Raw genomic sequence first — 15867 nt, 5'->3', positions numbered from 1 at the left:
GCAGAGTGCTGTTCTCAGCTCCATTATTGCAAACCCTTACCCTCCCACCCCACATGCTCGCTTCCCTACCCGTGCTCCATCGCTGAACCCAGCACCAGAGCATGACTCGAGCCCGGTTTTCAGGCTCCATAGTGAAGGAAGACGCTCGTTTTCCTATTAGCGTTTCCAACCTCTCCCCACCAATCCCAACGGGCGCGTAGCACACCAGATCGCCGGACAAAAACCCGTCGAAGGGGGTTTGTATCTGCATGTGTCTGCGGGGGAGGCGGGAGGGGCCGGTGACCTGCAAGAAAACCCACCAGGAAGAAAAGGCAGCGACAGGGGACGTGGGAGTCACTTTATTTATTTGCCGCTGGCCGGGTACAGCGGAAGGGCGTCCTGCCCGGGCTCCGCTGGGGCCGGCAGGGCGGGGGTCGCCGCGGGCCCGGGGCAGGGCGGTGCGCGGAGCCGCTCACCTTGCCCTGCCCCTGCGCGCACACGCTCCGCCGCTGCGTGTTTAAACAAAGAAAGTTGCACAACCGAACCCCCCCCACTTCCTCCGTTAAGGTGGCTCTCGGGGGGCGGCGGGACGTCCCGTCCCCGCACGCTGTCACCGGCTCGTCCCCGGCTCTCGCCGCTCCCCGGCGCACTGACGCCCTTTCATTATTGCACTGCTCGCTGCGACCGTGACAGTAGTGCAACAGGGAAAGAGGGGCAGCCCGCCCGGTGGTCCCAGCGCTGGCCCAGCAGCCGCGGCCGCCCCTCGGCCTGCAGCCCGGCCGGGGGCACGGAGGGAGAGCCCGGGGGGCGATCCTGGCTTTGTCCCCGAGCTGGACGCCTCCCCCCGGAATGATGGTGGGGAGGTGGATTTAAACCGAGGGCAGGGGCAGGGGCAGGCGTACAACGGGAAGGCAGCGGGCACGGCCCCGCCGTAGGGCTTCGGGCCCGCCCTTGCACGTCCGCGGGCCGGTGAGGCGATGCGAGCCGCAGGGAGACGCGCCGCCGGGGGACCGGCTCGGAAAGCCCCGCGGCAGCGGCTGCTCCGCCGCGCCCTGATCCGGCCCCCAATCCCCTCCCACCAACCCTTTCCCTGGGCCCCTGAGGTCCCGAAAGGGACCGCGGGGACCACCTGAAATGGAACGCAGGGCCACCCACTCGGCCATCCCGGCTGCTGTCAACCCCCAGCTGATCCCTCACAAAGCGGAGGAGATTGAACACCCCCATCCCGGCTCCGTTCCCACGTACCTCTGTGCGCAGCTCTCGGGAAGGGCCGGAGGCCGTGCCCAGCCCCGCTGCGCCCTGGAGTAGCCCCCGGCGGCAGCGCCCGGCCCGGCCGCGGAGCCCAGCTCTGTAGCTGGCGGGCTGTGCTCGCCAGCGGAGGCATGAGCTTTGTTTCGAGGAGGTTACTGGGATTAGAGCCTCTGTCTCTTTGTGCTGTGCTCTGCTTCGCATCACCACCGGTTTTCGGGCTGGGATCAGGCACAGAAACAGCAAGTGTGGCTATGTATCTCCTCCCATCCCTTGGTGGGTGTTTACATCATTATGTAAAACAGGCACCCTTCAAATGTCTCGGGACTCATACTATTTTAAAATGGAGCCGTGATGGGTTTCTCCGGTTTCAATCATTCCTGTGCGTTTTAGACACGAGGCCGTTTTGAATCCTGTGTGATAGCATCAAAAATATGCCCATTACTCACAACCGGAGTCACTACAATAGCATGATTATTTGTCACAAAAACCATCTCTGCACAGTTACTTGCCTATCTAACAGCACTCAGCATTTCACAACTTTTCCCTTAACTCGATGGGCACATAGGATTATTTTTTTCCCGCTGTGGCTTTCTTCTCTCCATGAAGAATAACCCTCAAAAGAAAAGACCCTATAAGCAATATTGCACTACTACCCTGATCACAAAAGCAGAGGCAATATTGATAGGGTCTCATCCTTAAGGTTAGGAAGCTGGATAATGTGTCTTGAGGCAGGTGACTGGAGGGAGCTTCATTCCATGCCTGCAAATGGGGAAGGGGTAAAAAGTTAGAAAGCAGTGCACTACCCTATGGATCACAGCACCATGTGCTCCCAGGAGGGTGGGGATGCAGGACTGGAGTAAACCTCTGACCCCACAAAATCTCTGCATGGGCACTACCCCTTTCTCCCAGGGCATATTTAACTGCAGTGTGGATTTTATCCAGGTTTTGACACCTCCATCCCCAGTTCTCACGTCCTTCTTTTGTGTAAATTTCTCTCCTTTATTAATAACCTCAATTACCTGTTAGAGGCTGGGCAGTGCTATTTATTTGATTAACTGATAGTTGTATTTTGAACCTCTTACTAACAGGCATCCAGCCCTTAGAGAACTTCCTTTCTAGGGCTGCCCTACTTGGAGAGTCCAGTGTTTGAAAATATCCCTCCCTCCATTGGAAATCACGGGATTAAGTACACACCAAAAATTAGAAAGCGAAACAGGATCTCCAGGGCTGGCTCTCCAGCACTGACTTCACATTAATGCACACAGATTAAACAGTGTTTGGAGACGCACGCGTGTTTTGCCCTAGCTTGTTTTGTTTGGCTTTTTCTTCTCCTGTCCCCCTTCCCCAGCACCTTTTCTGTCCTAGGCTGGCAGGCACAATCTTCAGCTGGAGCTGGCTTAGTGCTGAACACACCAACAGCCACAGAAATGATTCCCAGGGAGGGGCCAAGCGAGACACCTCCAGCTTCAGGGCTGCTCTGCCAACTAGACTCTTACTCTGCAACCTGGCTCCCAGTTAACCTGCCCCAGTGCATTTGTCACGTAGGAATGCTTGAGAGTCCAGAGGAGGAAGGAAACTTCATTCCCAGGCCATCCCAAACCAGGTCATGATTTTGACACTTTAAGCTTCTCTTTCCTCAGCCTGCTTTCCAGTGGATTAAAGAGGAGTGTAATGGAGAGACAATCCCCTAATTCATAGAGTCCTGGCTAATTTATCCACACCACACTGATCTGGTCTTTGCCATTGGAAATCCCTAGCTTTGGCATGCTGGTGTGAGGCAGCCCTGCATTCCCTTTGATGTTGCCTGACTTGCCCAAAGCAGCCAAAACCAAAGGACATGCCAAAGAACAGGGAACACTCCATTGAATTGTGTGGTTTTTCTAATGGACTGATAAACAGAATCTCCACTCTGCCCCAACCCCTCCTTCTCCCCATCCTTTGTGATGCTTGTGCAAGCAAACAAGGATATTTTTCCACATTATTTATTTGTATTAACCTTTGCTCATGCTAATTAAAAGGCCATGTTCACAGAGATTGCTGTAAGCAGCTCAGAATGAGTTTTATCAAATTTCTGTATTGTTACCTTGGCAAAACCTCAGGTTTAATCCTGCCACTGCTTCTCCACAATCCCTGCAACCTAGACATCCAGTTGGCCTGAGAACACGAAAAAGGACTCAACTAGGCTCAGCCTTACCTTTCCATCTATTCCCGTCCAGTCTCTATTTTGTTTATTGTTTACCATGTCTTTTCCACTCTTCAGCCTCGATGTTATCTCAAACAAGACTTAAACTTAATACACACAATTTAACTTCTCCAATGGCCCAAGAGACAAACCCGCTGGCAAGTTTACAGTGGAAACATACAATCTGCACATCGAGTGACATTACTACTGCACCAATAGTGTGTGTGTGTGTGTGTGTGTAGCACCATTTAACAATTTCTACACAACTTAAGCATTTCAGTAGTTGCAGAAGCTACAACTGGCAGGAGAGGGTAAGGGATGTAATTAGAAACGTCAGCCACAATTTAGTTCCAAGGAAAGGCAATTACGTTACTTTATGTTTCTGGATCTGTGCTGAGAGCCTAGATGTGTCTCAAAAATTTCCTTATCTCCAAGTGGTCTATCAGCACAGGACTCCCCATACCTCCCCTATTTCTTTTTTCTAACAAGACAAGAAAAATAAGGACTGACTCAATCTCCAGTAATATTCCCGCAGCCTGCAAACTATATGCAAAGCCTGGGTCATGTCGTGTCCTATAGCAGGGAGCCTCTGGAATGTATATGGGGGTTATTTTAAAATAAACGTTTAAATACGAGATTATGAAATGCCTGCTATTTATACACCAGGAGGCTCAGCATCTCTAGGTATGTTTAGAAACCTCTCTGCCTTTAATCACAGTTATAGAAACTAAATGGAAATGTCACCCAGACTAGTATGGAAATAACACTTTATATGTTGCTCAATAATGGAAGCTTTTTTTTTTGGCAGTGTGTCGGGGGGAATCTTTTAGTGTCATGGAGTCACTGCTGTATGTTTAAGCCGCCCTTTTCTGATGTTAGCAGACAAATAGACTGAAGTGTCCTTACGATGAAGCTTTGGGATAAATAAAGTAGTGAGCTGACTTGCTGGAGCTGAGAGGCCTCTGTTCCTTATGAGATCAGAACCCATCTTTCCCGTTTAGTTTAGGGAGCCATTTCCCCTTCCCTTTGTTGCTGTTTGTTTGTTTGTTTCTCTTGTGGTTAAAGATGCCACTTGGGGCAAGCGGGTTGTTTAAATTTTTCTCTCAGTCACAACCTCACAAAACATAACAGGGCACCAAAGCTGCAGCCCAGCCTTGCTTCCCTGGCCACAGCCATTTTGCTAGCCTGAGGAAAGGAGACCATTTAAAAGCCACCTCGCAATTAAATACATCATATACTCTACAATATATTTTCTGCAGCGGAATTGACACTATTACCAAAGGTCAGAGCAAACACTTTGGAAACAGCTGTAGGCTGAGAGTTGATTTAGAGTTTTCTATTTAATAATTTTATCATTGTTTTAAAGCTGGGAAGTGTTGCCTTTTTAATTCTCTCTCTTTTCTTTTTTCTTTTTTTTCTTTTTTTTTTTTTTTTTTAAGAGAGAGAAAATTCTTAGCATTCCAGTCCTGGCTCCTTAAGTCTATCTAACAAGTTTGTACAAATCCATCCAGAGAAAAAGGGGATTCTTGCTTCCATGCAAGAGTCAACTTGTTCAGGTGTGAGAGACTCCAGAGAGTAAGGGTTGATAATCCTCTCTGAAAACGCCACCTTCCCAAGAGCGTTTCACCCACCGAGCTTGGGCATTCTGTCACCCACGGCCACTTACCAATACGTTCCCCTTCTCCTGAAATCAGGAGGGATTACACTTCAGAATGTCCTGCCATTTGATTCTTGCTTATAATATTTAGGTTGTGGGTTTCAATAACCCTTTTCTCAGCAGCAATATTTCCTCGGCTGGCAGAAGCCAGATCTGCGTCAGTGAGCTCCATTAAAAGGAATGACAGAGCTCCTTAAACAGCCTAGACTTTGTAACCCCACAATACGGCTTTTCTGCATGGTGTTTACCAGCGCTCTGCTGTCTGATGGAAAAAAAAAAAAAAAAGAAAAAAAGACTTATAGTACTAAATGTAGAGCAAAATAGGGCTAAATCCTATCACCTTGGAAGTGCCGATCCCACTTCTGGCCCTGTAGTGTACCGCAGGGCAAGTGGAAGGTCTTGTGGTTGCCTTGGCTGGGGAAGGTGTGCATAAGGGGCTGATCTTGGGGTCCCCAAATAGCTCTTCCCCACGGAAGGGGACAGACTCCCCTCACTGCACAGCCCTGCTACCCATACACTGCCCGTCCGTTGCCTACAGGGCAGGGCTGCGAGTTCTCAGGGGGCCCCAAACCCAAGTGACTACAGCCCGGCCTGGGCACCACACGAGGGGAAGGAGCATCTCCTGTCCCCCCCCCCGGCCACCTCCCTTCCCCAAACCACCCAAGAGCAGCGAGAGAAGGAGCGACCTTAACACAGCTCTAGCACTCAATGCAATGACTCAAAACGTCCCCCTGAAAAAAAAAAAATCCCTCTGAAAACTTAAACCATCTGATTTCACTTTCCGCTCCAATTGGTTGTGTAGCCAGGGCGCAGGTCTGGCCTCCTCCACCACACTAATACCCTATGTGTGCTGCCTCCACAGAGGAGGGGTTCTTTTAACAAGTTTATGCAACAACAGGATGGAGGCTCTGCCGGAGCCCTTCCCCCCGCAGCCCGACCTGATTCCCCGCATTCCTCCCGCGCCCTCCCCCTCCGACCCAACTGGAGACAAACTCTGGCATCTCCACACACATGCAAATGGTTTCCCTTGCACAAATACAGACTCCTGAAGGGGCCTTTGCTTCCGAATCCCCCCTCTCTTTTTTTTTTTTCGCTTTCCTCCAGTGCCTTTTTTTTTTTTTTCACTGTTACATTCCTCAACCAGGCAGGGTTAAAAAAAAAAAGAAAAAAGAGAGAGTGGGGAAGGGAGGGTTTGGAATGCGTAACCTCCATCCCAGGCCCAAATCTGCAGGGAACCCCTTCCTCGCCCCCCCCATCCCTGGAGCCTGACTTCAGGAGAACTGGTGGTCAGGGAAGGGCCCTCCATGGGCTCTATTGCCCCAGGTGGAGGCAGGAGGCCACAGAAGATGTCCCTTTACCCCCTGTGAATGGGACACGGTCCTGTCACTGCACAGGCCTTTCCCTATATCACATGCCTCAAATCCCCCCCAAGCCCAGGGAAGGTTTTCAAGTGTGGCGACCGTATTATTTTTAAAGACGTAACTTTACATAGGGAAACAAGCACGCATCTATTTCCCCTGTGATTTCTCCACCTCCAAACAAGGCAGGCTCACACATCTGAGAGGCCATCTTACAGCCCCGAATCAGCCCCACCAAGGCTTTCACTAGCACTTATTTCCACCCGCTGATGGGCTCCACCAGCACACACACAGAACAAAGCACTGCCCTGCTCCAGGGTGGCTTCCAGCTTCTCGCTGGTCCACCCTCCTTCCCTTCCTCCTTGGTCAGAGGCAGCAAAGGGCCCCTCGTGCTTCCACTCTGGTCACTCTTGTGCTCTTTTTGATGGTGGGGGGCGGACACCCTCCCTCCCCCCCGCCCTTAAGACATTTCACTCTCTCCTACTTTTTAATTAGACAGAAATTAGGAGGAGGAGGGGAAGTGCCAAAGCTAAACAGGCCTCCTCATTCCTTTACACACACAAAAATGGCAACCGTGCTACAATGCAGAGATGGATGAAAAGAAAAGCTCTGGAAGCTCTGGAGAAGGCAGCCATGGCGGCTCAGGTTACCTCCACTGAGGCCTGGAAGCCGAACCGTATCCGCCACCAGTACAGTGCCTCTGGTTCGGGTGCGGAGATCTTAGCCTTCTCCTCTGGGCGTGAAAGGGAGACAGGCTTCAGCTCCTCACCAGAAACAGAGGGACTGAGAAGGTGTCTTTTGTTTGCTCCCTTGTTCATTGAAGAACTGGAGTGCATTACTGAGGATTCAGCTTCCCTTCATCCCTCCAAAACAGGACATGCACCCCCCGCTCAGGATGTGGTCCTCCATTTTCTGCCTCCCCATGGCTCGCTCACTAGTATACCCCGGCCTGGCTTGGGATGTGCGGTACAAGCTGGGAACACTCCTTTACCTAGATCTGATTTCCAATATGACGGCTCTCCCCACCCCCACCCTTTGCTCCCAAGGTAACAGCTCAAGGCTTCAGGATAAAAAAAGGGAGGAAGGTCCCATCCCCCAGCCCTCCAAACCCCTTTCTTAGCAGCTGCAGGCGAAAATACCACATCTGCCTCCAACTGCACCACGAGTGACAGTCACCAACATATTGTTATTTAAAGATCAATTCCGAACGCAATACTGCTTTCCTAGGCCTACATCATCCCTGTGTCTCTCAGACTCGCTCTACATTGCTATTGAGAAGTGCAGGGAAAGATTGTCTTTCAAAGCCTATTGATTATTATTTAGGTGCCTTCTAGTTTGGTTTTTTTATTTTTTTAAATGAAAATGAAGGCATCAATATTGCTTTAATCTTAACAGTAATTCCCCCAAAAGTGAAATACGATGGAACTTGAAAAAATACATCAATAGGAAGCAAAAATTAAATTGCCTGTGAATGCACGTGTATATCTTAAAGTCACTGAATTCTATACACAACAATAACATCTTTAGGTTCATAAACCTCTAATTTTTAAAGCAGAAGCAAGAAAATATCCAAACCCAGACAAGGTATTTTTAAAGGTGGAGAATGCTCTAAAGGAGGACAAGAGGGCTTTAAAATGTGAATAGGCCAGCTTTTTATTTTACAACTTGGACACACAAACCCAGGCTAGTGGCAGAAAGGGCAATCCATTTTGTACACTGAAACAGTCAACCCGGGGAACAAAACCCAAGGAATTTCCACACAGACCACGCAACCTAAACACAAAACAAACAAACAAACACACACATGGGCAGGAATTTGATTTTTTTTTTTTTTTTTAAGGCATTTTCTACATGATCTTGACATTTTAATGCTTGCTGGAGCTTTTGTGATGGGGGGAAGAAATCAGAGGAGGGGGCTGGTTCCCTGCTAAAATGTATTAAATAACTACAGAATCCCATAATGTCAGGGGCTGGGTGTGCAACAGTAACTGATCATAAAGGATGTATTAGGACTGGAACCAAATGCTTTGACAATATTATTGCACTGCTTTATTTGTGCAGACAGTAGTGCAACATTGTCAGAGCCAGCGATACCAGCAGCCACTGTCACGTTCTGCACAGCTGTCCCTGCATCCTTTTGTAAGGGACTGTTACATTACAGTGTTAACCACAATAACGTTTTTATGTTTAGCCCCAATAAAACTCTGCATGACAAAGTTTATTTGCAATCATAATTAGACAAGGTAAAAAAAAAAAAGAAAAAAGAAGAAACTAACAACAAAAAGTTAGTTAAAAAAAAAAAAAAAGACAGAAAGAGAAGGTGGGGGGGAAGAGAGAGAGGTAGAGAAAGACCACTGTTAGTATGGCTTGTTAAACAAACCATTCCAGTCTTTTGCTACATGCCCAGTATATCGAGGCACGGTACGTTATAAAGGTTTTATACAATCAAATGTTTTGCTACAGTAACGGAGAAGAAAGGAACAAGGGCCATAATTCAGCATCCCCAAATGTATGTGTTTCCATAAAGCCCAAACTGGCCAGTGAATGAATCTGAACTACACAATTCAAACAAATTACTGAAAGTGCCAGCCCTTTCCTGTCTTCAGAAGTTTTCTCAATTGTACTGTGTATTTTATGGTGGTTGGCCAGTACAGATGCAAAAGGCTGATGTGTGTGTATATATAGAATGGTATAAATACACAGTACTTTGATTTGCTATGGAAAATGTTACAGAAATGATGAGACTTGTGTACAAAAATACCTAGTGCCTGTGCTTTCATCTCACATATATCTGTGTGTGTCACCACACAAAAATCAGAATAGAAACACCACAGATTCTTAGAAACAAATCAACAACATTAAATCCCTATAGACACAGGGACCTTAAACATATAGGGGAAAGTTTCTATCAAGGCAAAAACTATAAAGGAATCCTTATAAATTTTCAATGTAGATATTGTATGGAAGTGTGTAGAAATTAATAATTAATTACAAGTAAACAAAGCAGGTAATGTGATGCCTTGAAAGCTCCTAGAAATACTTGGAGCTTATGTTTTAAATAGGATGTGTTTAAATCATTCCAGCCCATGTCGATAGAAAGACATCTAAAAATGCAGCACCCAGAATCTCTCTCCTTATTTAAAACCACTCCCACATGTATAAAACCTTATTTCACACACGTGCATAAATACACTGGAGGAGGCATCTATTTTAGGGTTGTTTGCCCACTCTGAAGAGGGTGGGCTGCTAAAGGGGGTCATGTTTCTGCCAGCCAATGCCCTTTTAATATTGCACTGCTCATCATAATTGCCAGTAGTACAACAGAAAAAGGGCTCTGGACAACAGCATACTTCAGAGACTTTCCAAAATAAATGATATATCAGTTAGAAACTTCTCCAAGTGATGGCCTTCTGTGCATGATTTACACTAAAACAGATTTGTTACAGTCAAAAAAAAGGAGTTTCTTGAACAACCACATGGATTCAATGTCATTCTTTAAAATTAGATTTCAGTATTTCACAACTGCATCTCAAATTAACTTCAGCAAGAATTTAGATAAGCTTATTTTAGGGACTTCTTTCTTTCTTTCTTTTTCAATGGTAAATGTATTGCATTAGAGCACATGAAAGCAAAGACCGGAATTGGGGTTGTCCTCCTGGCATTTCAGCATCCCAGTATGGCACAAAAGTAGGTGTAATGAATTGGATTAAACATGATCTTAAAGACACAACGGAGGAGATGTTCATATCCTTGCCATTGCTTTCATCTGAATTGTCTGCTACAATATTTGCTATTTATTGCACACGTGCTTGCTGGAAGCTTAAATTATTTGTTTTTAATTGCTAGGGAAGTCTTGCTCTTTTACACAAGCAGCTAAACAAGCTTCCAAAACAACTACCACCCACGAGTGAGAGACCTTTAAAAATCAACTACTTGCACCATAAAAACATTACCGATACAATTTTTCCTTTTTCAGAAAGAATATATGGGTAGTAAGGAGAAAACATCCGTTAATCATTACAAATCAGACATTCCAAATAATTTTAACAATAAGTAACATTTAAAAGTCAATTTGTTAGTCTTCAGGCTGCCAACTATTTACCATTTGTTTCTCTAAACAATTTCAAACTTAAAGCTGGAAAATATAACTATTTGTTAAATAAGGATCACTTGAGAAATCATAAAATACTTTTATTTCAAACTTCAAACAATGCAAAGAAATTCTATGCAAAGAAATCCAAACTTGAAAGCAACTTTCCATAAACTGTATAGACAAGTAAGAATCAGAGCAAATGCTAACATGAATTAAACTGATTCGAGTCTGGGGGGGCTGAGTGAGAAAATGCACTAAATGAATTCTAGTTGTCAGATTTTCAGAGCAATATTAACAAAGCCATTTGATTTGGAATTGTCCCATCCCAGTTAAAATCTTGAACTGTATCATTCTTATTTTCTGCTTTAATTTTAATTTTTCCTCCTTTTTTTTGCTCAATAATTTAGCTCTAATCCAGAATCCTGTGCTAGCTTGGAAATGTTAAAAAGAAAAAAGAAAAAGGGAAAAATAGAAAGAGAGAAAGAAGGAAGGGGAAGAAAGAAAACAGAAGAAACTAGAAGAAAGAATGTGCTTTAAACTTTAGGAAGTTTTTGGGTTCCTGATCCCCAGGTCTCTGTTCAGGGTACAGCCTTTCCTTACACAACTCGAAGACCACACACTGGAGGGAAACGGAGCGGAATTGGGGCAAAGTGCAAGAATGCCAAAGAAACACTTTGGGCTGCGCACCCTGGTTTATTGCAAAAACTCTACACTATTTAAGCAAAGCATTAGTTTTACGAGATTTAAATATTAAGCCAATATAAATACTGGCTGGAGATAGCATGTGACTTACTGCCTCGCTCTTCGGGGGCTTTAAGCAAAAAAGAGAGGGGTGTTCTCTAACAGGATCTTTTAGCAAAACATGTTGTCTAGAAAGACAGGAGCTTTCCTACGTTTCGAACCGGGAACCGCGTTTTCCCGGCGGAGCTCTGCGGCTCCGGAGACACGCAAACCCGCTCGGGAAGTGCAGCCCGGCGGGGCTAGGGGCGCGGGCTCGGCTCGGCCCGGCCCGGCGGATGGGGCCACCCTCCGTTTCTTAGAAGTGTTTGCAGAGGTGAAAGGTTTGAGAGAGTAGGGTTAAAAATAAATTAGCTCACCACTATCTAGAGATGTGCAGCCAAGCCCGCCAGCAGCCGTCTCTCCGGTGCTCCTCCGGCCCGCCGCACGGACGGAGCACACCCCCCGGCCCCTCTCCCGCTCCGTTTCCGCTGGCACACGCCGCTGTTCGCCGCTTCTAACGCTCCCAAGTTTTATTCCCAGCTCCGCTGCCGCCCGAGGCGGCTCCGGTCGCCGGCTCGTTTCAACAGCTCGTATCGATCGCACGCCAGAGAGCAAACCGACCAGCGAGAACTTCGCTCGGGAAACCGCTCCGTTTACCGCGGGGGAGCCAGAGGCTCCCGCACCGCCCGCGCCGCAGACAGCCCTCGCCGGGCAGCGGCGCGGCCCCGCCGGGCAGCCCCCGCGCGGGAGGAGGGCGCAGGGTCCGCCGTCGAGCAGACCCCGCTTCTCGCCTCGCCCCGCTCTCTCCGCCGGGCTCCCCCCCCCCCGCGCCCTCACTGCCCCGGGGGATGGGATCGCCCCTCGGCCGCCCGCCCCGCCGCCGCTGGCCCCGCGGGCCATTGTCAGAGCCGCGGCGCCCCCCCCGGGGCCCGCAGATCCCGCCATTTCCGCCCGGGCAGGCGGATGCGGCCCCCGGGCGGCGGCAGGGCCGGCGGGCCCCGCTCGCTGCACGGTACCTGGCGGCGGGAGGGACGGATCCCCGCGCCGCGGGGGGGAAAGTTGCCAAAAGAGGCGCAAAAGAGGCGGCGAGGGCAGCCGCGGCTCTGCACCCCCCGGACCCCACCTCCCGCCGCCCCGCGCCGCCGGCCGCCGCCGCCCCGGGCGCGCCTCGGCGGGTGTCCCTGATCGATCCCAGCGTGGGCAAATCCTCCGGTACCAACCTCATGGCCGCCCCGCTCCAGCCTCCATCTTTGACTAGTTGACATTCAGCTCCTGCCTGACCAACTCCTCATTAGCATACCGCCCCCGCCATTGGCTCGCCCCTGCGCTAGTCTTTGCCACCGCCTCCGCCATTGGCTCCCGGGGAGGATATTTAAAAATATTATCCCCGCGCCCATTGGCCGCCGGGCGCGCACGTCACGGCTCGCTCTTTATTTTAACAATGAATGCACAAACACATTCTTCCATTCACAAATTTTTTTTTTTTCCAGTACTTTGCCCGCCTTTTCCCCAACTACATTTTCATTGATTTTTTGTTTCAACTGAGGGGGTCCCGGTTGTAAACAGATAAATCAAAGGCGAACAGAGGGGGGACCTGAGCAAATATTATTTTCTCTCTCTTTCTCCCTTTTGTTCGGCAGCGCTGGTGTTAGGGGAACAAACCTGGTCCCCAGCAGGCCCGGCCCGGATCGGTGTGGTCGGGGGGGGGGGGGGCCGCTCTGCCCGAGAGGTTGCAGCTATTTTGTGTCTATTTCGGTTTCAAAGCTCATCCTCTTTCCCGCAAGTCGAAAAGCGAGCCCTGCCCGGGCAAAACAAACCGCTACATTTATCACATTTAGGAGCGTAATTATTGCTGGAGGTGGAGAGGGTTGGCTTGGGGGGGGGTGGTCCGTGCCCACTGGAGAGGCGGCTCCGCTCCCCCCGGCCCGGCGGGGCCGCCACGTTCCCCTCCCGCTCCCCTCCCGCTCCCCTCCCGCTGCTCCCGCAGCCGCGCTCCCCGCCAAGCCAGGCAGGGTCTGAATTGGAGCGCCCAAAACACACCAGGTCACTTCAGTGCACTTTATGACAACAAGAGCTTTCCCTTTGGTTCGCGCGGTTGAGTTGAAATCAGGCGATATCAAAGTTGAAGGGTTAGGGAAGGAAGCTCCGTGGTATTCCTCTTGCCCTGCAAATTGTAAAACACAGGAATCGTTGAAAAAGTAATAAACAAAGACTGAGAGAGTCATTAACAGACAGTCTCTTAGAGGGGAATGTCTTGGTGAGTTTCTTCTCTGGAAAGATTTCTGCCATATTATTAATTAACAAACTCACAACTGGGCGGTTGCTTCCCCTTTAAAGGACACGGTTCCTCCTGTGGAATCAGATCTTCAACAACTGATTTCAACAAATGTTTGTAAAATGAAAATATTTTCATACTCCAATGAGACAAACTGAAGAGCAAAGGCACTGGGTGAGCTGTGAGACAGCAACACACTGCTGTGGGCAAAAAGACTTTTAAAATTGTTTTTTTAAATGTATTTACTGGCATTTTATTAATAATCTGTCTTTGGAAAGTAGTATATTTTTCCTCTCATCTGTTGAATGATTTTAATTTTAAAGTAGCTTTTCCTTTCATTTATTAGCTACCTTCATACCAAATCTACCCCCAAAATACAACTTGTGTGTGTGTGAACTAGAATTTTATATTATACAAGAAAAAGGATATTAGCTATTTTTAAAAATAAACTGAACTTCCTTTGTATCTATTCTTGGGCTTGGAAGTTGGTTCTGATTCGGATATTTTCTGAATATATGCCTGCCTGCATGTGCGTAGCCCCCCAGGCACAAATATTGAACGCAAGTTGTGAATGCTGGGTCTGGGTACTAATGGGTGGGGACCTGGAGCAGTGGATCTCTGGCAGTGTTTTTGGAGATGGGAGAGAAGGGCAGTGGGCTGTGAAATCACACATTCCTGTCCAATGGAGCTGAAATAATGGTATTGTTCTCTGGAAAAGAGGTTGCTTTTCTCTTCTCCATTCTTCCCCTGATCTGCAGGGACCTGATTGTGCAGTTAATCAGCAAAAAAGCGTTTGATGTAAGGCAGGGCGTGAATTCAAAAGGGCCAGGGGGGATTCAAGAGGGATTCTTCTGTCTGTTAGAAAATGTTTTTCTGATTTCAAAATGGTAGCCATTTGAAAAGCTGCACTGGTCTTCCTTCAGAGCTCCGAGTCTGTAGTAGGTACCAGCACTAATTATATCGCTTCCTTTGTGGGTTTGACACTTTACTGCTGGAGAGGAAAAAAAAGTAGATATCTTACAGCAAAAAGGAAGATGTCCTTCCTGGAGCAAAGGTGAGCCCCTATATCCCCGCAGTTCATTCCTTCAGCTCGCTATCAGTCGCCAGAGAGTCTCCCAGGACTGCCTTGCTAAATGTTTAGCATTGAACGATTCAGAGTAAAATAAAGCCCCTGGTGAGAAGGTAAGAACCAAGTTGGTTTTGTAGCTCTTTGTGGTGACCTGTGTCCTGGGTATGACATCCACCTCCCCGCATCTTTAAACACAACAGCTTTCCTGTCCCACACTGACCCGCCTGTAAATCTTTCCTTACCAGCCTTGTCTTGAATGCCATTAATATTTGAAGCATGTTTCTTATTTCAGCGTGGTCATTTCCCAAACTTTTTAACAAAATGCTTTCTGCTGTGGTATATGCACAACATCCTGCCAGTTTTCCTATGCACAGCGTCTATACATATGTAAATATGTAGATTCGTTACTATCCCTTTACTTAATATATTATTATAGCTACACAGGAAATGACACATCCTAGAGAAAAGCAATTGCCTTGGATGTTTACGTGAAAAATGTGTAACTTTACAGCAAGCTCTGAACGGGTTTGCCAGCTTAATTTTGGCCAAACTGCAAATAAAGTCAAGGAAAGGTCCCCATCACCACCCCTGGGACCCCAGCCCCCATCTGTCGCTGTGTACCCCAGCCCTGTCCTTCCACGGGGCTCCTGCTTGCCCTGCGAGAGGAGGATTGCTCTGCTGTAATGCTGGAGTGATTGATTTGATTTTGGTGTTTCAGGGCTGGGGAGCATCGGGGAATTCTTTGGGTTTTTATTTTTGGTTTTGGTGGTGTGCTCTTCCCTCCCTTTGGAAAGGAAGGCTAAGAAAAGACATTTGTTCTGCTGTTAGTTTGCTTTAAAGAAGGGGTCCTTGCAAACGCCCAGCGCTGGAGAAGAATGGCGTTTTTATCATTTTTAAACATCAAGGAGGGGAGGGAGAAAAGTTGATTTTTTTTCCTCTCCAGCTCTTGGGGTGTTTTTGCAGTGTAACTCAATCTGATGTCACGGGGGGTGGAGTCTCCTCTGAGTTTGCTTAAACTGGAGCTGCCTCAGTTCAAGGCCTTGTGGCTGAAAGTTCTTAAATCTGTGGCAGACAGGCATGACTGTTCCCTAATGAGACCCCTGCTGCAATAACGCGTTTTTTATTTTAATCAGCTTCTTAATGCTATTAATTACCATTTCTTTCATAATACTCTTCCCATCTGCAAGGTTAACGTGGTCTCACACCAACAGCCCAGTAACACGCTTCACCGTTACCGTCTGTGTGAAAACACATGTACAAATTCATATAAAACCTTCTTAATT

At 47.9% G+C, this 15867-nt stretch overlaps 1 protein-coding gene and 1 long non-coding RNA gene across 2 annotated transcripts; both read right to left on the bottom strand.

Moving 5' to 3' along the window:
• Positions 1-323: 323 nt before the first annotated feature.
• Positions 324-1637, bottom strand: LOC115614665 (atherin-like). The gene has a single exon (XM_030501853.1). The coding sequence runs from the start codon at positions 1429-1431 to the stop codon at positions 643-645; it is 789 nt and encodes a 262-aa protein (XP_030357713.1). The 5' UTR covers positions 1432-1637; the 3' UTR covers positions 324-642.
• A 46-nt stretch (positions 1638-1683) lies between these two features.
• Positions 1684-12514, bottom strand: LOC115614666. Its single transcript, XR_003993795.1, has 2 exons — positions 12461-12514; positions 1684-1989 (listed from the first exon to the last, which is right to left on the bottom strand). It is a non-coding gene; the product is annotated as an uncharacterized LOC115614666 (long non-coding RNA).
• Positions 12515-15867: the final 3353 nt, after the last annotated feature.

This window comes from Strigops habroptila, chromosome 11, assembly GCF_004027225.2.
Source record: "Strigops habroptila isolate Jane chromosome 11, bStrHab1.2.pri, whole genome shotgun sequence".
NCBI classification, from domain to species: Eukaryota; Metazoa; Chordata; class Aves; order Psittaciformes; family Psittacidae; genus Strigops; species Strigops habroptila.
The sequence above is the reverse complement of the archived record's forward strand: the minus strand, read 5'-3'. Positions and strand labels throughout refer to the sequence as shown.

Excerpts from the sequence above, each read along its gene's own strand:
- LOC115614665 (XM_030501853.1), bottom strand. The coding sequence starts at position 1,431 with ATGCGAAGCAGAGCACAGCACAAAGAGACAGAGGCTCTAATCCCAGTA.